The sequence below is a fragment of the Lontra canadensis genome, unplaced genomic scaffold, assembly GCF_010015895.1.
Source record: "Lontra canadensis isolate GAN:19392208 unplaced genomic scaffold, GSC_riverotter_1.0 scaffold44, whole genome shotgun sequence".
Classification (NCBI taxonomy): Eukaryota; Metazoa; Chordata; class Mammalia; order Carnivora; family Mustelidae; genus Lontra; species Lontra canadensis.
Window position 1 is genome coordinate 281,719 of NW_022631038.1, and position 21,755 is coordinate 303,473.

The following is a 21,755-nucleotide window of genomic DNA, read 5'->3' on the forward strand; positions in this document are numbered from 1 at the left end:
AGGCGGTGAGGCCCCTAGTGCCCCGGGGCCCTCCTGACGCCGTGGTCTCTTTCCCTCCCCAGGTTTGGACGGCACTTTGAGTCGCCGCTTCTCTGGCAGAGTGCAGTCATGATCTTGACCATGTTACTGATGTTGAAGCTCTGCACCGAAGTCCGCGTCACAAACGAGCTGAACGTAAAACGCCGTTTCTTTGCAGGTTGGTGATCTGATCTGCGGCCTTGGGAACAAAGCACTCGGTCAACAAGCAGAATTCACCCTGTGTGCGCGGGAGAGGCAGGGGCCGCTCCGTGTTGCCGGACCCGTGCTGGGTTACGCAGGGCACGGTGACGAGTGCCCGACGTCCGTGTTTCCCATGTGCCGCACGTTCCCTTAACACGGGGTCGCTTCTTCCCTGGAAGGTGGGCAAGTTACGAAGTGATCTTGACGTGTTCCTCTGCACCGTGGCTGTTTACCTGAGGGTTCTGACTGGGGTAGGACGTACGTTTCGGTATCTTCTCTGGCACGGTCGGTTCAGAGGGGGATTTGCCCAACGGCGGTTTTCTCTCCGTGTGGGGCCGGCGGCTCCCACATGCCGGTTCGGTGACTGTAGCTGCGCTCGTTGCTGACACCGGGAGCTTCCTCTCGTGCCTGGTAACCATTGACCCGACGTCCCGCTCCTGTGGGGCCGTCGGGGGGTCACCTGGAGTGGGCCCGCGGGGTCTGCGCGTCGGGCAGGATGAATTACACGCTCAGCCCACGCTGCTTCGTGACTTTGTGGCTCAGAAAATAGAAAATACTTCTTGTTTTTGCCTTTTCCTTTGAAAAAGCTCCTTCTGGGCTTGTGTTCTGTGTGTGAACATGCGGGAGCGTTGTCAATGCTTTACTTCTGGTTTTCTTCCAGTTACTAGACGGAACACAGCTCTCATTTGACTCTGTCTGAAGCGTGTGTTTCATCTCACCTGTTGCTTAGCGAAGCGTTTTTGTGGGACTGTGTTTGGCTCCTGGGGACTTGAGGTCCTGCTCCTTGTTTGTCCTGATGGTTACTTTCTCTCCATCGGAGCAGATCCTTTCCCCCGGTAGCTTCTGTTTTTAGAGATGAAGGTTTGCCAGTTTCAGTCTTTAAATAGCCTCCAGCGCTGATGGGCGGCCCGGACTGGTTCGTGTCACTCAAGTGGCCCCCATGGTCTGCTTCTGTTGTGGCTTTGTTCTCTCTCCCCCATTAACTTCTCTGCAATCTGTTCTCGGCTCTCACTGTTCACAACTGAGGCTGTGCTCGTTGTACTGCGGGTCCTGCCTAAGAGCAGGGCTTCTCTGGCCACCTGGCCCTTAGCGGGTGAGGGGCTGGCCCAGGTTCTGCACCCCCCGCCCCACCGATCTGCAAACCTCGCCTTCAGTGTGGCCCAGGGTCTGCGCCCACCCCCGTGGGGGAGCGTGGGGGTTGGTCGGTAGTCAGTAGAGCGGTCAGTTTCCGCTCCCCCAGGGAAGGACGAAAGGCAGGAGGAGACGCTTGGGGCCCACAGTTGCTCAGTGTTCCTATGCCTCACTCTGAAACGTGAGACCAGGTTTCATGATCTTGTTGGAAATAGTGTGAGGCTGTGCTGAGTAGGGTGCCAGATACAGCAGGGGCGTGGGCCTCCAGGCCATGGAGCAGTCCTAGAGTCACCCTTCTGTGCCCTGCTTGGAAGACAGGCGGTTGGCTGCCCACACCTGCTGTCTTGCTTCCCGGAGTCACCGGCAGGAGGCCAGAGGCACAGGTGCGGCTGAGGGCAGGGGCAGACCTCGGGAGCGGGGAGTGGGGCCTCTTCCCACGGCCTTTGGCGCCACAGTTCTCGCTCGTTCTATCTTGACACCTAGTGTTGTGTGTAAATTCTTCTACAAGGACTGTCTTCAATGCTGGTCGATTAGAATGGATCGAGTTAAAGTAGTGAATCCCAATTTCCAGGGATAAGGCCACAGTGTGAACTTTAACAAGAAGCCTCTCTGGGATGCAGATGACCAGAGCCCACACACGTCCACACCTGGGAGCCTGTGAGGGGCCATGTCAGGTGGTGTGGGGGCTGCAGGGGTGATGAGCGCTGAGGCCTCCCCGGGGCTTGCCCTGGACTGCCTGGGCGGGCCTGATGTCGGCAGAGGCCCTTAGAGTAGAAGAGGAGAGAGGACACGGCCAGGAAGGACTTGGGGAAGAAGTGGTTCTGGCGCTGGCCGTAGGGGAGGGGCAGGAGCGGAAAGTACCTCAGAAGCCGGCAGGGCAGGGACATGGGGAGCTCAGCCTCAGGTACACAGAAAGCAGAAAAGGAGAACAGCAGACACAAATCCAAACACATCAAAATAACGTTAAATTTGAATGAATTAAACAACCCAAATCAAAGGGCATAATTGCCAGAATGAATTTTTTTTAAGTTCTACTATATGCTGTCTGCAGGAAACACACTTTGGATTCAAAGATACAAGTAAGTTAAAAGTGAAAGAACAGAGGGACCCCTGGTGTCGTCTGCCTTCGGCTGAGGTCATGATCCCGGGTCCTGGGATCCAGCCCGCATCAGGCTCCCTGCTCTGTGGGGGGTCCACTTCTCCCTCTGCTCCTCCCCCAATCTCACAGCGGCGGTGGGCTTTGACCTTGCCTCCCGGAACAGCACCCCCCCCCCCCCCCCCCGGGCCTGTCCCTGCCTGGCTGGCCGCCTCGCTGCAGTTCCACTCTGGCGGAGGACGGACCGTGTCTCACGAGCCCTGGGCTCCTCAAGGGGAGGTGGGGGGGGGCAGACAGCCCCAGATGGAGAGCCCATCCCCAAACTCCACATGGGAGAACACAGCAGGATGTGTTTGAGGGTTAGTGAGGTCCATCTCCAATTCTTGAATCCAATGAGATTTACGTATTTTTGTGTCTCCTGTGTATGAGATACACAGCACACTCCTAAGGGAAACTTTTTAATGATGCGTGGTTTTCTCTCCTGTCCTCTGCCGGAAGTGGGAAGGTGGGGGACGGAAACACCGACTATTTCAGGCTGGAAGCGCTAAGGTCCCATGACCACGGTGCGGGGGGCCTCCCCGTGGAAGGCAGGCGGCCCCCACTTCCTGGCGGTTTTCTGCTGGGGCGTTGGGGTTGCCTGAGGAGGCTGGCCATGCACACCTCAAGTATTTCAGGAAGGAAATCTTTAATACCCCTGTTTCAGCGTGCTCAGAGGATAGAAAGCCTAAACAAATAACAACAACTTAAATGTTTTATACCTGTCTTTTATAGAGGTTTTTAATTTTGAAGGTACTGGTTCATGTTGGAAGTTAAGATTAAAGAAAGAAATGGAATCAAAGAAGAAAAAGCAGGTTACTTACACAGTTAAATATATAATTTCCTGTCTGATTAGAAGGAGCTGTACATGCTCATAGTCGACATTTTGGGGGAGGAGAGAGGAGTATGAAGTGAAAGCAAGTAGCTTTCCATCCGGCCACCCAGAGGTGACATCTGTGAACTCTGGGGACACTTCTGCAGTTTGTCTCCTATCACAGAACTGGGAGTATTTCAAAATGAGGCTCAAATTTTTAAAAATGTCTCCTTCCACTGGGGGTTCCTTCTGTGCCCTTGTTCAGACTCTGGTTGGGCTGGGGTGTGGGTCCTGGAGGTGACTTCAGCCTCCGGGGGTGGCCAGACGCATGTGTTTAAGGAAGAAATCTTCCGGAGACGCTGCTGTTTACCCACCGCGGGAGTGAAGTCCGATGTGTCTTCTGTGCTGTGTTTTTCCTTCTCACCTGCCATGTTTTATTTGGAGAACGTGAGACATCTACAGACTCGGGGAGAGGTGTGGTCGTGCCCACCTCTGGCTGCTCCCCAAGGCCCTGTTCTCGTCGCCCGCCTGCCGTTTTTGAAGGAAATTCCTGACATACCCTGTTGGTGAATAGTTCACAATGTCTCTCTAAAAGAGAAGGACTTTAAAAAAATACTGTCATGCCATTATCAGTCATAAAAAATGAGTTCCTTAATTATCTAGGACGCAGTTGCGGTGCAAGTTTCTAGCTGCCTCGTCACTTCCTCATTTTGGGCTGATTTATCTCCTCGAGCCGGGGTCAGGTTACAGGCTGCACACTGCAGTCAGCTGATGGTCTCTCTTTCTTTCTTTCTTTTTTTGGAGATTATTTTGGTTTGTTAGAACGTTTAAGCCACAGAGGGGGAAATAGGCTCCCCACGGAGCAGGGAGCCCAACGTGGGGCTTGATCCCACAACCCCAGGATCATGACCTGAGCCGAAGTCAGACGCTTACCCAGCGGAGCTGCCCAGGCGCCCGCTGGTTGTCCTTCTCATCTGCAGGCTCTCCCTCCCTCCTGTCCTTCCGTGTGGCCTGGTCTGTGGGTTGGTGGGTGGTGCGACCCCCAGGCTCAGCCGGGGGCTGACAGCCCAGAGTGTGCGGGGAATGCAGAGTCGAGAGCTAAGCCACATCCGCGCGAGGATGAGGTTCTTGCTGCTGCAGGGGACGTCCAGCCGCCCTGCACGGACGTCATCCCAGCCTGGCTTCTGCTGGCCACACTCGTGGTGGTTGATCACATCTTCTTGTCTCTGGTATGCCGTGTGGAAGGACACTGGAAAGAGATCTTTGGATCTAGGGGTCTGGTCAGATCTAGGTTTGGTTCTTTCTGGTTTTTGCCGACTGTTGTGTTCTTCTACAAGGACACATGTATTGGCGGCTTATCTCTTGTTGGAGGTCAGTGGGGGCGGGGTCCGTGGTGGAGATCAGTGGTCAGCGGTGGCGGGTGCCTGGTGCCTAACCCGTGGCCGTGAGGCTGCAGAGCACTGATGATCTGTCCGTCTCTGCTCACCTGTTAGCTGGAGGGATTCTCTGAAGAAAAACTGCCCCTGTAAACGCTGTTCAGTTATCCAGTCTATAATTTATAAATGAAAGGCAGGTCACTGTTTCTCTTCTTTCTCTTTATTTGCCGGTTTTCAGAATTGGTTCCCCGGCATCTTGAAACAGTGATCACGTTGTTTTTCTGCTCTGAGTATGTGGGTTTCAAATCCCATATTTGATGTGTTTCTCTGAATTGCCTTTTATTATATTTGGTGAAGGCCCTGTTGACTCCCGTCTGCTGCTGGGAGCCTCTGCGGTTGGCTCCTGACCTTCTGGCATGGACGAGTGTCCCTCGGACCTGCGATCTCGTGACAAGATGCTCCAGATGTTTGTCTCCTGTTTCTGCCGCAGGCCGAGAGCCGGTCATCTCTCCAAGGAGCCCGTGTGCTACGTGCGCGTGGCGTTTGGAGGCTGCACTCTGGTCCCGGGGACAGCTGTGGGACTGGGGTGGTTCGGCTTTCTCAGTGGGTGGGAGGTTCTGTGGCAGATGGTGTGGTGAGACCTGTAGCCGACTCTGCCGCGCTTCCGTCTTGTCTCGCGTCTTCTACCGGCTTCTCAAGGACCCAGGAGCTAGAGAATGGCTGGACTTGCTTCCTTCTGCTCGTGGTGCTCTCCGTAGGAGTCTCCTGGAACGTTGTTCTCTTGGGGGTCCCAGGACGATACGTTCTTACCATCGATGACCTTGTTCAGAGTCGCTGGGAAGAGTGGCTCCTTAGGGACAGGCACACACTGCTGGCTTCTTGGTTCCTTTTTATTGAAGAAAGAATCTCGTCTCTGGCTCAGAGTCAGATGGTCGCCTTCATCTGACTTGGCCCCAGGTCTCGGCACTCCAAGCTCCAGGATGGAATTGGCTGGGGAAGTGGGTGGGGGAGGGTCACATACCATCCTAAGAATGAAAGCTGAGGACCCCCCCCCCCACCAAGCCCCTGGAAGGTGTTTGTCTATGAGCCATTCTGCATTTCTAAGGGTTAATCGGTGTCCTCCTTGGAGAGGAGTGTCTCCCCTACCTACAGCCCTAACTGATGTCCTTCGCATCTCCATTTTGCTTGGATCCCCCTGGTGCCCTGGTCTCTGGGTCATCTTGTCCATGGAACCCTCGCCCTCCATGGCCCCCATGCTCTGCTCCTCCCAACTGGTCTCTCCACGTGCCTACCGCAGTGGCTCTCACACCACGACGGGGACCTGAAGCCCCTGGAAACCGCATGTGCCCTGGCTCGTGGCAGCTCCCAGCCTTCCCGCCCGCCATCCCCTAGCTGTCCTCTGGCGCTCAGGATGGCCAGTTCTCCTGTCTGAGCTCCTGCTGGAGTCTCTGTGGCTTGGGTCTCCTTCATTCTCTGTGTCCCTCCCTCCCTCCTTTCCTCTCAGCTTCTCACGTGCCTGGGGAGTCTGCTGGGACATGGTCATGTGGCCTCCTCACGTGGCCCACGCTTCCTTGCGACACGGCAGCCAGGCTTCAGGGGATGGGTCTGGGAGAGAACCGGGTGGGAGCTGTGTCTTTCTTGTCATCTGGTCTTGGGGCCCATGCAGCATCGTCTCTGTATCCTGGAGTGGTCACAGTCCCCAGGAACCCAGGGGTGCATCCAGCGGGGAGCGGTGAGGCTCTGACGTCACTGTGGGCACGTTGCTGGGAGGCCTGGACCACGTGGGCAGTATGGACCATGGGTCCCTACCTGGGCTCTCAGCTTCAGGACTGGCTCACCTCCATTCTGTCCTGCACAGGGATGGTTCTCTGCTTTGTAGCCAGGAAACCTTAGGTGGCTTGACTCTGTCCTTGGGGTGAGTCTCCCCTCCCTGACCCATGACTCCCTACCAGCTGCTGCTTTTCCTTCCCCCGTGGTGCTACCTAGAGAGCCCGATGGGCCATGTTCTCTCACTCTTGGGCCTCCCCCTGGCCCCACCCTGCTCCCTGGCGTGCTTCCGAGCTCTGCTTGTCCGCTGGGCATGATGTGGCCTGAGTCGAGAGGGCAGATGGTGTGTCGGGGTCCGGCCTGCACCCGGAGCCAACTTAAGCAGTGTGTCCTGTGTCCCCTTCGTCCCCTCCCCCTTGCACTTTGGAACCTGATCCTTAGAGGAAGTGTCAGTGAGTGGGGAAATCGGTCTCAGGAGAGAAATAGAATCACGAAGCTGAGGAACTCCGCAAAGCCTGGGTGTTCAAGGGCAAAGCCTGGGTGTTCAAGGGCAGGAGCTGCTGGAGGGGAGCTGGGGAGGGAGTGGGTGCGGAGGTGAGGGAGGTGAGGCGTGTGGCCGGTGCTGCTGGCCCCAGGGAGCCCTCATGTGGGCTCTGCAGCCACTCCTTGCAAGCAGGGTCTGTGGGCATCTGCTGTCCCCACGCACGGAGCCAGTCTGGCATTTTCTCCCAGCTGTTTGCTTGCAGTCTGTCCTTTTATGGGTGGAGCCTCATTACTTGGGGCAGGGGACAGGGAACTGGGCCCCGTGACTCTTCCCTCTGTCTTTCAGACTCCGTCCTGGGCTCCACTGTGCAGGGACTCTGGCTGTGTGTTCAAGGGCTGTGGGCTGTCGTCTAGCAGCACCGTGTTGGGGGGTCTGCGGTGGGGCTGGGCTGCCAGAGGAGCGGGTTCCCCCAGCACGGAGTCATCTCGTGCTACGTCAGTGCAGCTGCCCTGACTCCTCCAGTTCCTCCCTGGTGGGACGGACCCGCATTGTCTCTGGGCTACACGCTTGTCAGGTTCTCGGGTTGAACTGGTTCCCCATTCCCCATTCTGACAAGCTCCGAAAACAGCTTTCTGCAGCCGCCTTCTGAAGGGTGTGACCCTGGGACAAGAGCAGTCAAAGCTCGCATATAGATGAGTTTTTAGGGGAAAACAGAAGTCGCATCTGCTTTCTCTTTCTCTCAGCCTAGTAGCCATGCAGTGGCCTTTATGGCACCTCCGACCTTACAAATTAAGTGAAAATGTGGTGACTTTTCATTTTTTGGCCAAGATTTCCTCCTCCTGCTCCAGGCACTTCTACAGGAAGAGGGTACGTTGGGGGTAAAATAGTTCAGGAAGTAAATTTCCTAAAACACAGAAGCCAAGATCTGTCCTTCTGTTCCAATGTCTTTTGTTTTTGTTTTTGTTTGTAAAGAAATGCAAAGAGGGCTGGGAGCCACGGCTGCTGACCAGTGTTCAAACCAGTCTGTTTCTGTCTCTTCCTCCTTTCTGTTTCTCTTTCTTTAAATGTAGCTGCAGATAATAAGGATGAAGAAATCAAGGTCCCCCCCAGGCGGTCATATCTGGGTACGTACCACACCGCACAAGGCGGCCCCCTGGACCCTCTGCTTCATTCATTCTGTGCAGCTCTGTCCCAGCTCAGCCCCTCACTGTCCTGCTGCTCCACGTGTGATTCATTTTACTAAGGCGGCCATGTCTCCAGCGAACTAACCAACCCATAGCCTGCTATTTTTAAGCATGAACTAGTTCCTAGAAACCTGCCCATTTTGCGCGCGCGCACGCGTGTGTGTGTGTGTGTGTGTGTGTGTGTGTTGGGGGGAACAGATGATCAAAGTACAAGTTTTGGAATGCTTTTGTTAAATTTGTTTCCAAGTGTTCTATTCTTTTTGATGCTATGGTACATGGAATTGTTTTCTTAATTTCATTTTGGATTGTTCATTGCTATGTTGTAGAAATAAAATTGGTTTTCACATATTAATCTTGTATCCTGCAGCTTTGCTGGTCTCATTCTTTAGTTCTAATAGCTTTCTAGTACATTTTTTAGGGTTTCTCCCTTGTAAGATTATGTCATCTGCAAGTAGAGGTAGTTTTACTTTTTCCTTTCCAATCTGAATGCTTTCTCTTTTTCTTGCCTAATTACCCTAGAATTAGGAATGGCTAGGAATGGTGGGCATGGGTATGCTTGTCGTGTGCCTGGTCTCAATGAGAAGGCATTCTGTCGCCATCGAGCCGGATGAAGTTGCGCAGTTTACACAGATGTCTCATGTAGATGAAGCAAGACCCTTTCTGTTCTGAGTCTGTTGAGTTTTTTGTTTGTTTGTTTTTTTAAATCATGAAACAATGTTGAAGTTTGTCTAATGCTTTTCTGTGTCTTTGAGATGATCATGTGGTTTTGTCCTTTATTCTACATTGATTGATTTTTGTATGTTGAACCAACATAGCATTCTTGGGATAAATCCCATCTGATCGTGATGTGTAATCCTTTTTATAAGTTGCTGGATTCTGTTTGCTAGTATTTTTTTTTTAAGATTATTTATTTATTTATTTGACAGAAGAGAGATCACAAGTAGGCAGAGAGGCAGGTGGTTGATGGGGGAGGTGGGGAGAAGCAGGCTCCCCGCCGAGCAGAGAGCGCAATGTGGGACTCAATCTCAGGACCCTGGGATCATGACCTGAGCTGAAGGTAGACACTTAATGACCCAGCCACCCAGGCCCCACCTCCCCCTGTTTTTTAAATTCTTGTGATGACTTTGGTTTTAGTATCAGGATAGTACTGGTCTTCTAAGTCAGGTTGGGAATGGGAAGTGTTCCCTCCTTTTCTATTTTTTTTTAAATATTTTATTTATTTATTGGACAGAGAGAAAGAGATCATAAGTAGGCAGAGAGAGAAGAAGGGGAGCAGGCTCCCTGCTGAGCAGAGAGCCCGATGCAAGGCTCAGTCCCAGGACCCTGAGATCAAGACCCGAGCCGAAGGCAGAGGCTTAACCCACTGAGCTACCCAGGCGCCCCTTTCCTTTTCTATTTCAAGTTCAGGAAGGATTGGTATCAAATCCTTATTAATTAAAAAAAATTATTGAGGTGTAATTGACATATAACATCTGGTTCGAGTATGTAGTAAGTCTAGTTAACATCAGTCATTGTACTGACTGTCATTTGTTTCCTTAGACCCCACATATAAGCGCGATCATACAGTACTTGTGTTTTTCTGTCTGACTTATTTCACTTAGCAAAATGCCCTCAGGGTCCATCCGTGTTGTCGCTAATGACAGGACTTTTTTCTTTTTTATGCTGAATAATATTCCGCTGTACATATACACTGCATGTTCTCTGTCCATTCATCAGTGGACGGACTCTGGGCTGCTTCCGGATCTTGGCTGTGGTAAATAATGCTCCTGTAAACATAGGGGTGCATATATCTTTTTGAATTAGTGGTTTTGTTTTCTTTGGATAAATACCCAGTAGTGGAATTGCTGGGTCATGTGGTAATTCTACTTTTAATTTTTTAAGGACCCTCCATGCTGTTTTCCACAGTGGCTGCACCAGTTTGCATTCCCACCAATGGTGCATGAGAGGCCCTTTTCCTCCACATCCTCGCCAACGCTTGCTCTCTGTTGTCCTTTTTTTTTCTTTTTAAAGATGTATTTATTTATTTGACAGAGAGAGAGAGAGAGAGAGAGAACACAAGCAAGCGGAGCAGCAGACAGAGGGAGAGAGAGGAGCAGGCTCCCCGCTGAGCAAGGAGCTCCATGAGGGGCTCAATCCTGGCACCCCGGAATCATGACCTAAGCCGAAGGCAGACGCTTAACCAACTGAGCCACCCAGGCGCCCCAGCTCTGTTGTCTCTTTGATTAAAATGGTCACTTGTGTGCTTTGGTGGTTTTCTTTGCTGTTCAGAAGCTTTTTAGTTTGATGTGGTCCCACTTACTTATTTTTGCTTTTTTTCCTTTGCTTTTGCAGTTAGGTCCAAAAACTCATCACCAAGGCCAATGTCACGGAGCTTACTGGCTATGTTCCTTTATGGGAGGTTTTTTGTTTTTTAATTGAAATATATTTGACATATAGCATTATGACAATTTAAGGTGTACATTGTTTCACTTTGATACATTTATATATTGTAGTATGATTGCCGTCATAGTGGTGATTATCATATTACATAGTTAAAATCTTCGTAGTGGTTAGAATAATTATATTTTAGTCTCAGCAGGCGTGATGGCCACAGAACGGCGTTGTCCGTGTTCACCCTGAAATGCTCTCGGTCTCTGCGGCTTGTTTACTTCTCATCACAAGCTTATTGATTCTTTAAATGTTTGGTAGAATTGTCCTGTGAGGCTCTCTGGGCCTGGACTTGCCTTTGTGGAAAGTTTTAAAATTACCAGGTCAGTCTCTTTGTACAAGTCTCTTCAGACTTTCGGCTTCTTCCTGAGCTACTTTTCTTAGTGACTTTTACTTTCTTAGTTACTTTTCTTAGTAACTTTTACTTAGTTACTTTTCTCAGTTGCTTGGAATGTGTCCACTGAGTCTAATCTGCTGATGTGTACATTTGTCTTATTTTTGTTTCTGGGCAGGTGGTTTCTCTTTCGTCCTTGACTTGAATAGTGTGAGTCCCCTTCTATCTCTCTCTCTCTTTTGGCTGTTCTAGCTAAAGGTTTGTCAATTTTATTGATTTCCCCCCCCAAAGAACCAAATTTTGGTTTTGTTGATTTTCTCTGTTGTGTTTCTATTCTCTCCTGTGTTTATTTTGAGTCTAGTATTTCCTTCTCTCCTGCTTACGGCTTTGGGTTTAGTTTACTTTTTCTAGTTTCCTAAGAGTGGAAGGTTAGATTATTGATTTGAGATACTTTTTTCTTTTTTAGTATAGCATGTATTATCATAAACTTCTAATAAATGCTTTCAGTGAACCCTGAAAGTTTTGGCATGTGGTGTTTTCATTTTCATTGGTCTTAAATACTCTTTAACTTCCTTTGAGATTACTTCTTTGACCCGTTTTTTTGTTTATATATGTTGTGTCATTTGCATGTATTTGTGAAATCCCCAGATTTTCATCTGTAACTGATTTCTAACTTAACCCATGTAGTTGGAAAATATACCTTATATCATTCTGGTCATCTTAAGCTGAGGTTGGTTTCATGGGGTCACAGAAGGTCTGTCCTGGAAATGTCCCACATGCATGACGCCCTTTGCTGGGTGGAAGTGGAGAGAGACTGTCAGTTTCGTAAACCTCACGTCTTTCCTTCGCCCTTTCTGGTTGTTACACCCATGACTGAGAGTGTATATTGAAATCTTCCACTATTTTTGAATTACTTGGTTTTCTTTTTCACTTCTGTCGGGTTTGCCTCCTTTGTTTTGGAGGACTGTTGTTAGGCGTGTCTGTGTTTGTTTATACGTTTATACTTTTATCTGACTGATGGATTGGCTCTTTATTATAAATTGTCCCCCTATTTCTAGTCATTTTTTTTTGTTTTAAAGTCTCTTTTTTTTTCTGATCTTAGTATAGCTACTGCAGACCTCCTATGGTTGCTGTTGTTTGATGAAAATTTTTCCCTTATTTCACTTTTTTTAAAAAAAGATTTTATTTGTTTATTAGAGAGAGAGAGGGAGGATACATCATACATGAGTGGGGCAAGGGCCAGAGGGAGTGGGAGAGGAAGAAGCAGGCTCCCCGCTAAGCTTGGGGCTCCATCCCAGGACCCTGAGGTCATGACCCGAGCTAAAGGCAGATGCTTAACCAGCTGAGCCACCCATTGGCACCCCTTCATTCTTTTACTTTAAACTTGTATCTTTGAATCCAAAGTGTGTTTCCTGTAGACAGCATATAGTGGAACTTAGTAAAAATCCATCCTGGCAATTATGCCCTTTGATTTGTGTTATTTAATCCATTCGTATTGAATGTTATTTTGCCGTGTTTGGACTTGTGTCTGCTGTTCTCCTTTTCTGTCTTCTGTGTCCGCGTATGTCTTCTCCTTCCTTACTGCTTGCTTCTGGATTAAGCAGATGTTTCCTAGTATATTAATTCTTTTGGTGATCTTTTATTTTTTTAAAAAAGATTTTATTTATTTATTTGAGAGAGCAAGTGAGAGAGCACAAGCAGGGGCAGGCGCAGAGGGAGAAGCAGACTCCCCACGGAGCACTGGGGTCCTGGGACCAAGCCCCACATCCGGCTCCCTGCTCAGCGGGAAGCCCGCTTCTCCCTCTGCCACTTCCCCTGCTCTCTCTCTCTCTCTGTCAAATAAATAAAATCTTAAAAAAAAAAAAAATCTAGTGTTAAGCTTCTGTAGTGAAAATTTTTTTTCCTTTTTTTTTTTTTTAAAGATTTTTATTTGTTTATATGATAGAGATCACAAGTAGGCAGAGAAGCAGGCAGAGAGAGAGGAAGGAAGCAGGCTCCCCGCGGAGCAGAGAGCCCAATGTGGGGCTCGATCCCAGGACCCTGAGAGCATGACCTGAGCCGAAGGCAGAGGCTTAACCCACTGAGCCACCCAGGCGCCTCTGTACTGAAATTTGTACTTTTTGTACTTTTTGTACTTTTCAATTTCTGAATTTCCATTTGGTTCTTTTTTATAATTTCTATCTTGTACTGCTTTTCTTTCTTTCTTTCTTTTTTTAAAGATTTTATTTATTTATTAGAGAGAGAGAGAGGGTGAGAGAGGGAACATAAGCGGGGTGGGTGGGAGAAGGGGGAGCAGGCTTCCCGCTGAGCGGGCGGCCCGATTCAAGGCACTGGATCCCAGGACCCTGGGATCATGACCTGAGCTGAAGGCAGACGCTTAACCCACTGAGCCGCCCACATGCCCCTGTACTGATCTTCTGTATGTAGAGACACTGTCATGATGCTTTCCTTTACGATTTTCTTTGGTTCTTTGAAATACTTACAGTGACTGTTTTGAAGTCGTTTCTGCTCAGTCCAGTGGCTGTGCCCCTTCAAGAACAGTTTTGTTTCCTCTTATTTTTCTTTTGCGTATGGGCCACTTTCCCATTTCTTTGCATTTCTCAAACATTTTGTTGAAAACTGTGTGTTATAAAATACTGTAGCAACTGACTCCTGGACACCCCCCCCTGCCCCCACGTTGGTGGGGAGGCTTGTTTGCTGATGTGCTGTGCGAGTGGGCTCGTCTGGTGCCATCTCTGAACGTGTCCTCCCCCAGGCAGGGCTGTGGGTCTAGCTGTCTTTGACCCTCCTGGGTCCCCCCGTTGAGCTTCTGGGTGGCCGGCCTCCGTCGGAATCACACTCCCCTGTGCGCCTCTGCCCGTGGCTAGCAGATCGGCCGCCCCGGGCGGGTCGATGGCTCTGTTGGGTGGGTAGTGCCAGGGGGGCACGAGTGGCTCATCAGGTGGGGGGATCTCGAGGGCAGTCTCCAAGGCTGCTGTGCCCCAGGAGGGCTGTTTTTGTCTGATGCTCGCGGAGCAGGTCTGCTGGCTCACGAGCTGCTGTGCTGAGCTGTCAGCTCCCGGTTGCTCCTCTACCAAGGTCCCCACTGCTTTCGTCAGGGCTCAGGCTTGCACCTGCTCCTGTTCCTCCCTTTAGGGGGAGCGACAGACCGGTCTATTCCTGTGCGCCCCATTTGTGGGACAGACCTCGGAACCCCCGCTCTGCAGCTGGGGGCTGGGGCAGCTCCAGCTTCTCTGGGGTGATGCCCCTGTTCTTCTGAGTGTGGGACTGAGGGAAGGGTTCGGCCCTCCCAGTGTGGGACCTCAGTCCCAGGAGCAGGTTGGGGGGGACGGTATTCCCTGCAGCCTCTGTCGCTGAGTGGTTGGGGAGCAGCGCCCTGTGGGCTCTGCGTGCCTGCCTGGAGCAGTCAGCAGAGGGCTGGGAAGTGCTGGCGGCTGCTGCTCCCGGAGAACCCACAGCACTGCGGGGTTGGGGCATGTAGTGGCCGCCCCCCTGGAGTGGTGGGGGCCACGGGCCGAGTCTCAGATGCTCTTCTATTAAACAGATGTTAGGACACTTCACGGGACACACGCGGTCGCTGCGTTGTTTTGCTGGGGAGGGGTTAGAAAGGCAGCGGAAAGGACTAGAGTTTGCTCTTCCGAGTCTGCAGAAGGAAGGCGGAGCCTGGGGGTTTCCTTCGCCTCTTGGACCGTCAGCCGTGGGTGCGGTCAGCTCACAGGCCAGGTTCCTTCAGGGACTGTGGGCCAGCTCTGGTCCCCCTGCTGGCGTGCTTCCCTCGTCCGCGTGGTTGTCTGAGCTATAAGGGGTCCCCTCCTTCAGCTGGCCAGAGCTGGCCCTAATGCCAGAACTCTCGGCTGCAGAAAGAACGTCTGTGTCTCCTCACAGCAGCCTGACAGACGGTGGTTAGAGTCTGTCCCCAAGAAGCCTTCTCTAACCTGACCTCCTGCCTCAGAGAGATGGGCTGGGGGACAGAGCACGTCTGGGGGATGGGGTTGGGGAACAGAGTCAGGCTTGGGGGAGAGAGGGGTTCTGGGGAAAGAGAGGGTGGGGGCCGGGGGTTCCTGGGGATGGGGGAGCCTAGGGGACAGATGGCCCTGGGAGAGAAAGGAGGACTGGGAGACAGGGGGGCTTGGGGGATAGAGAGGGAGGGAACCAGGGGACATAGAAGGGATTGGGTAAGAGAGAGGGCCTGGGGAACAGGGAGTTGCTGGGGATGGGGTGGCTGGGGGACAGGGAGGGACAGAGGGGATTGGGGGCAGAGAGAGGGCTCGGGTTGGGTGGGAAGTGATGAGAGAATTGGGGAGACAGGTGGGGGGTGCTCAGGTCTGAGCTGGCCGGCGCTGTGCGGTGCTCCGGGCCACTCTTACGCCCGCTGTTGAGAGTGCTTTCGGGCTTGGTGCATGTCACGGCCATCTGGGAACTCAGGCTGGGGACACGCAGCTCCCGTGAGGGCCTGCGCAGGGGAGCTTTCCGGGGCCAGAGTTGAGGGAGGGGGTCTGGCTGAGCATCAGCCCGGTGTGGTGCTGAAGGTGGGGGTGGCCTTGGGGGGCATGTAGGTGCCTCCTGCTCTGAGGGTTTTGCGCAGCTCCAAACGGCACGGTTTCCTCCTGGGTGGCAGGCGGAGTTCTGGGTGTGGCTCCGGGGTCCCCAATCTGGAGGACATGGAGGCCAGGCCTCTTGGGATGGAAACCTGAAAACCCAGCTTAGGGTTAGGGCCTAGGGGCGTGGCAGGCCTGATCTGCTGGTGCGGAGGCGGGATACCCAGGGGTCTGAGTTGAGGACAGGGGTCACGTGGTGTGTCAGGCTCCGGGTTGGTGGCCAGGGGCGGCTGCTGAATTTGGGGGTGGCCTCAGGCAGCCAAGCAGGTTTCTCCTGGTCAGAGAGTTCTGTGCAGCTCTGGCGGGGTGGGGGGTGGGCACTGCCTGGGCGAGTATGGGGAGGGGGTCTGGTGTGGCTGAAACATGTAGTTGATGGGGGCTGAGGGGGCAGGCGTGAGCCGAGACAGTGACGGGGAAGGTTTTACCACTCAGTGTGCACACCTGTTTTGTGGGCGGCGTCCACGGCGGGTATGTGGGGCAGTCCGTGTCATCGTGGCCCCAGTGGGCCCTGTTTTCCCATCTCCCAGGCAGAGTGCACCCCTGGGGCACAGCTGTGTGTTCGTGTCTGAAGCCGGCGTGACCGTGTTCTTCCTGCACTCTCGCTCCTGACTCAGAAACTCCCCCAAAGTCCCTGCTCTTTGCACGGTGGCTGCTCAGTGTCCTCCTAGAAGGACCAGCCTTCGGAGGATGAAAGTGCACCTGATCAGAAACCGGGTCTTTCTCTCCCACGGGGGACCGTCCCCTGCGCGCATTCCCCAGATGGAGAAGTTGCTTCTGAATCTGGACGGCAGTGGACTGAGCGTGAAGCCTTGGGGGGCTGGTGGCAAGGGAAGGTGTTTGTGAATCCGGGGAGGCCACTGCCTTCCGACGAGTGGGGTTTTCGGACGTGTAAGTGATGAGGAAGTGTCTGTTCCCCTCTAAGAGGCAGTGGAAAAGCAGGAATAGCTAAAAGTGTCCTTACCCAGTCCCGGAAATATCTGTTCAGGGCTAAACGCCTTGTTTTCAAGTCTTGTCTAGAAAACACACCGTGTCTGAGTTCGGTGTGTGGGTCGTGAAAATACTGAGATGTGAGGTCAGCTGACCCTGTTGGGCACCTGGGGCATCCGTCCCCTGTCCTCGCCCTTCTGTTCCTGGAGCACTGCCTCCTTCACAGCCACCTGCCTCTCTCTGGGGCACTGCCCTGGGGCTGGGGGGCAGGTGTCACCTAGGGGCTCCTGTGCCTAGGTGTAGCGCCAGTGTTTCTGGGAGGGAAGCCAGACTCTCTTCTCCCTCGGTTTACTTTAAAAATATTTAACGAAAAGTCTTTCGACATAGGAATCGCTCAGAAGTTGGTTCCGATACAGATCGGGGATCAGTGCTTCTTACTAAGCATCTTCTTTCTCATTTCATGCCTTCTGCATTTATCCAGTATTACCCTTAGCTGACGTTTTTCTTATATAATTTCCACTTTTATTTCCTTACTGCTTAATTCAGTGAAGTGTATCAGACACAGGTGATGGATGGATGGGTTGCTGAGTTTATTTTGCCCAGGAAAAAAATGACAGCACCTTCTACTTAAAATTTAAGAGAAGTATTTTTAACTTTAGCATTAGAAAGTACACTTACTGAAGTGGATGTTTATATCTGTATCTCTCTGTATAAAACATTTTATATACGTTGAAACTGTTGTCCTCTACTAGATATTAAAATTTCTTTTTTGAGGTGTATTTCACATACCATAAACTTTACCCTTGAAGTCCTTTTGAGATAAATTTTGCATCAAATTCACCATTTTAATCACCTTGAAGTATATGGCTTAGTGGTTTTTAGTACATTCACAATGTTGTATAACCACCACCGCTATCTAATTATAGAGCATTTCTTGGGACACCTTGCTGGCTTAGTCAGAGGACCATGAGACTCTTGGGGTCGTGAGTTCAAGCCCCTTGAACTTCCATCCCCCCAAAAAGGAACCCTTTACCTCCCAATTTCTCTGTTACCCAAACCCTGGGAAACCACTTGTCTGTGTTCTGTCTCCAGATTTGCTTGGTCTGGACATTTCCTGTGAGGGAGTGACCCGTCTATGGCTCCTTCCACTCAGCATAGTGTTTTCCAGGTTCCTCCGTGGCGCCTTCTGCCTTCCCGTGGCTGGGTGATTTTCCGTGGTTGACTGGTCCGTCACCCCACGTTCACCCCTTTGTCCGTCGATGAACCTTCGTGAATCCCATATAGCTGTGGATGTTTGTGTACAAGTTTATACGACGTGTGTTTCCGGTTCTTTGGGGACGTCTGTGGGGTGGGACCGTTGGCCGGGCAGCAACTCCACGTGCAGTCACGGAGGGACTCCAGACGGTTTCCCGAAGGGCACCGTTCAGCCTTCCTGCCGGCTGCATGTCCACTTTCCAGTTTGCCCACATCTGCACCAAAACTTCTGTCTTTCTGCTCACCGTCGTGGTCGCTGCGAAGTGGGTCAGTGCGGCTGTGGCTGGCCCTTCTCTGATGACTGGTGCTGTTAGGTGTCTTTTCACGTGCTGCTTGGTCATTTGTGTGACTTCGGGAAAGTGTTCGGGTCCCTTGCCCGTTTTTTAATTGGGTTGTCATTTTGTTGTAAATCATATATAGTCAAGAAGAATATTGCTTCTTGAGCTGTCCCAGGAATTCTAAATGAAGCTCATTTTGTGGATTGCTGAAAGTGCTGTTTCATTTCTCTTGGCCCTGCCGTCTTAGGGGCTGGACCTGGACATGCGTCGTCTTCCCCACAGCGGCCGCAGGAGAACTGACCGGCTTGGTGTGGGGACAAGTCAGGTGGTGGAGCCCAACCAGGTCCTGGGAACCCCTCGGGCTACTGTCTGGGGTCCCCTGGTTCTGGCCGTGGCACTGAGGAGGAGCTGAGAACGTGTCCTGGGGGGGGGTGTTGCTTGACTCCCGGAGTCCAGAAGGCAGAGACGGTGGCGGAGGGGGCCCCAGAGGGAGCCCCTCTGACCTCAGGTCCTTTGTCGGGCAGCTGGGCCCTCGGTGCTTGGCCCCTGCCTTCCCGCTGCGCTGGTCTTCAGCCCGGGCCAGCTGACCCCGCGGCGGCCCAACCGTCGCACACCCACGAGTGCGGCCCAGGTGGCCCTTGGCCACCGTGCGGGTGTGGTCTTGTGGGCGGGCGAGGCTGCCCGGAGAAGCCGGGCCAAGCCTCGGGGGGACATCGGGGTGGCGGGAGCGCCTTGAGCGTGGCTGCTGGGTGCACGGGGCGTGTCCTCACCTTCCTCTGTGCTGTGTTTAGGGTTCTTTCGGGCTTGTTCTGCTTGTTTTCTTAATGATATTCAAAAGAATAGTTGTCCTGTATTCTTGGGGTGAAATTACTGACCCGGTTTAGAAACTGTCCTTGGGTGGCTTCTGTCATGGACAGAAGGTAGAGCCTTCCGGTTGGGCGGTGACCCCCCCGCGCCCCCGCCCGGGGCAGAGTAGAGCTGTTGGGGGAGGGGCACTCGGGAGGGCTGTGCTCAGGGGCTGAGGGTAGGCTGAGGCCTGTGACGACCTTCCGAGCTGCAGTTCTGCTCCAGATTGGGAATTTGTGGAAATCCAGCCTTACGTACTGACGGGGGATGGCTGGGTCATGCATCTGTTGGTGTTTCCTCGTTAAACCGGGAGAATCCAGGACGAATCCATGGTACTTGGTGTTCTGCGCTGAGGCACAGCCGCGGCGCTATTTGCAGAGACGTGTCACTGGTCAGGACTGTCCCGTGGGGTCCCTGGGCCATGGGCCTCTGCGGCTCCTGGGACTTCTGCGTGTGGGACGGTCACTTCCTACCCCGGCAAAGGATGCTGGCAGTCTTGAGTGGCACCACCCCACCCGCCCCGAATTTCTGGTTGGGAAGGAATTGGGAAGAAGGGTGCCAGGTGGGCACAGGGAGTTTGGTGACAGGTGTGGTGTCCTCGGGGTCAGGGGCCAGACCTGGCTTCTGCTCTGTGGACACACTTTCCACAGTGCCATGCCCATGAGTACAGAGCTGGGAAAGCGGGCAGCTTGCCGCGTCCCCAGCTTTGCCGGTCGAGGCCCGTGTCCCTTAGGGTACCTCTTGCGCTTGGCCACGGGGCTACCCTCCCCACCCCGGAACCCCAGAGACTCAGGAACATCTCCCCCCAGAAAAGGTGGGGTCCGCAGTATGAGGGAAGAAAAGGAACTTGTGAACCGAGGGTTGTGTCCCACAGGAATGGACGTCTGTCCTGTGGTCTGGGGAGTGTGTGCTCCTGAGAGCCCGGTGTGGCCAGAGAGCAGCAAACAGGGAAAGTCTGGATCATGGAGGCGGGGCTGCTGGGCTCCCCCAGTGGGCGGCTGTGTGGCCTGGGGCGAGCATAGAGGCTGGGCTGGGAGGGCGGGGAAGCTCGCGGGATGTGCGGGGTATGTGAGGGGTGACAGGGTATGTGAGGGGTGACGGCCAGCCCAGACGGAGTGCCCGTGGGCTGTGCTGCGGGGGGAGGCCGGTCCCTCCAGCCGCTCGGGGTGGGGGATCAGGCCCGGGACCCTGGGCAGCAGCAGGGGTCTCAGCCAGGAAGGGGCTCTTCTCCGCTTTTGTGGAAATCCCTAGGACAGCTGCCGTCCTGTGTAGTCGTCCCTGGATGTAGCTCGGGAGCCTGTGGTCTGGTGGTGTGGACGGGGCCCGGGGTGGCTCCTGAGCACTGGGGGCCCTTCTCCCCACTATGTGGCTCCGTGGCTCCCCAGTCCCTGTGGGCCACCCCATGTTGCTGAGACACAGCACACAGCAAACCTGTATTAAGGTGTACGGTTTGGGTGAGTGTGGACGCGTGCCTGTGACACCCTCCCCAGTGCGGTCTGAGAGCCCGAGTGTGCCTGCCTCCCCAGGTTCCCTCTGTCACCCCAGCAGGCACCACTGATCGCTTCCCCTGCACGTCCACTTGCATTGACTGGACTTCAGCACAGATGGAGTCGTCCCACGTGTCCCCTCTTCCACTGGCTCCGTCCACACGGCAGAGCTGCCTGCCCTGTGTCCGAGCTGTGCCGTGAGCGGTCCGCCCGTGCTGGTGTCGGTGGTACCGGGCCTTGGAGCTGTGCCGTGGGGCTGGTCCAAATAAGGCTGCTCAGAACATCTGTGGACGGGTCCTTCTACAACCGTGTGCCTTCTCTCCCCGGGGTAGACATGGGCGTGCACTGGCCGGACCCGACGGTAATTGGGTTTGGCTTCCTCGGAAACCATCCACGGTGTCCGAGTGCCGCCCGGCGCGCCACCCGCGGCGTGCGGGCTCCTGGCTGACACCTCGTCCACACCGAGTCTGCACCTCCTTTTGTTTGCAGGCCTTGGAGGGACGTGCGGGCATCTCGATGTGGTTCTCCTCTCACTGGTGATGGTGGGCACCTTGGCCCGGGCCAGCTGTCGTCTCTGCGTCTTTGCTGGTGAGGTGCCCCGATCGGCCGGCTGGAACACTGTTCTCACCGAGCTCTGAGGGGTATTTTTTTCTTTAACATTTTTAATTTTATGAAATCCACTTTACCAGTTTGTTCTTTTACGTGTGACGCTTTTGATGTATCAGAAACCTTCATATAACTGTAGTTCTTTCACACTTATTTATTTATTTTAAAGATTTTATTTATTTATTTGAGAGTGAGAGAGAGTGGGCACACACAAGCGTGGGGTGAGGGGCCGAGGGCGACGCAGACCCCCACCGAGCTGGGAGCCCGACGCGGAACTCGATCCCAGGGCCCCGGGATCATATCCGGAGCCGAAGGCAGATGCCTCATCCACGGAGCCCCCCAGGCGCCCCTGGGTTCTACGTTTAGATCTGTGATCCGCTTTCAGTTCCTCTTTGTTGATGATGTGAGCTATAGCTACAGCCTGTGTCTGCATGTGTTTGTCCAACACCGACTTTTCTCTGCTAAATTGCCTTCGCGTGTTTATCGAAGATCAGCGTCTGATTCCTCTGTCTCTGGTCAGGACCACACGGTCTTGGTAATAAGTCTTGGAATCAGGTGTTGTTAGTCTTCAACTTTGTTCTGGATTCTGTGCATTTCTGTAGAATTTTAGAATCGGTCTGTCAATTTCTACAAAAAACATGCTAGGATTTGAGGATTATTTTGAGTCTTAGATTAATCTGGGGGAAACTGACATCTTCGCAGTAACGCAGAAGGTGTTCACACAGCAGCCGTAGAGGGGCCTGTGTGCGCAGTTGGCCCGGGGCTGGTGTCCGGATTTCTAGGAGACTTTGCCTCTGTCCCAGCACGGGGGCTCTTTGTGCCTAGACTGTGGGTATGATGGGGGATGTGCTGGACACTTGCTTCCTTTCTGGAAGTTGGGATTGTGAGACG

The 21,755-nt window shown here is 53.0% G+C and overlaps 1 protein-coding gene across 3 annotated transcripts in view; it reads left to right on the top strand.

Annotated features, from left to right (window-relative positions):
• The window catches only part of SLC66A2 (solute carrier family 66 member 2), a 45,566-nt gene that overhangs the window by 7,446 nt on the left and 16,365 nt on the right, over positions 1–21,755 (top strand). Inside the window, exons 2-3 of one of the 3 annotated variants that reach the window (XM_032872185.1) lie at positions 63–196; positions 7,994–8,047. In XM_032872185.1, coding sequence (XP_032728076.1) covers positions 63–196; positions 7,994–8,047 — 188 coding nt within the window. The remainder of the gene's footprint in view (positions 1–62; positions 197–7,993; positions 8,048–21,755) is intronic. The other 2 variants (XM_032872186.1, XM_032872187.1) reach the window with 2 other exon arrangements.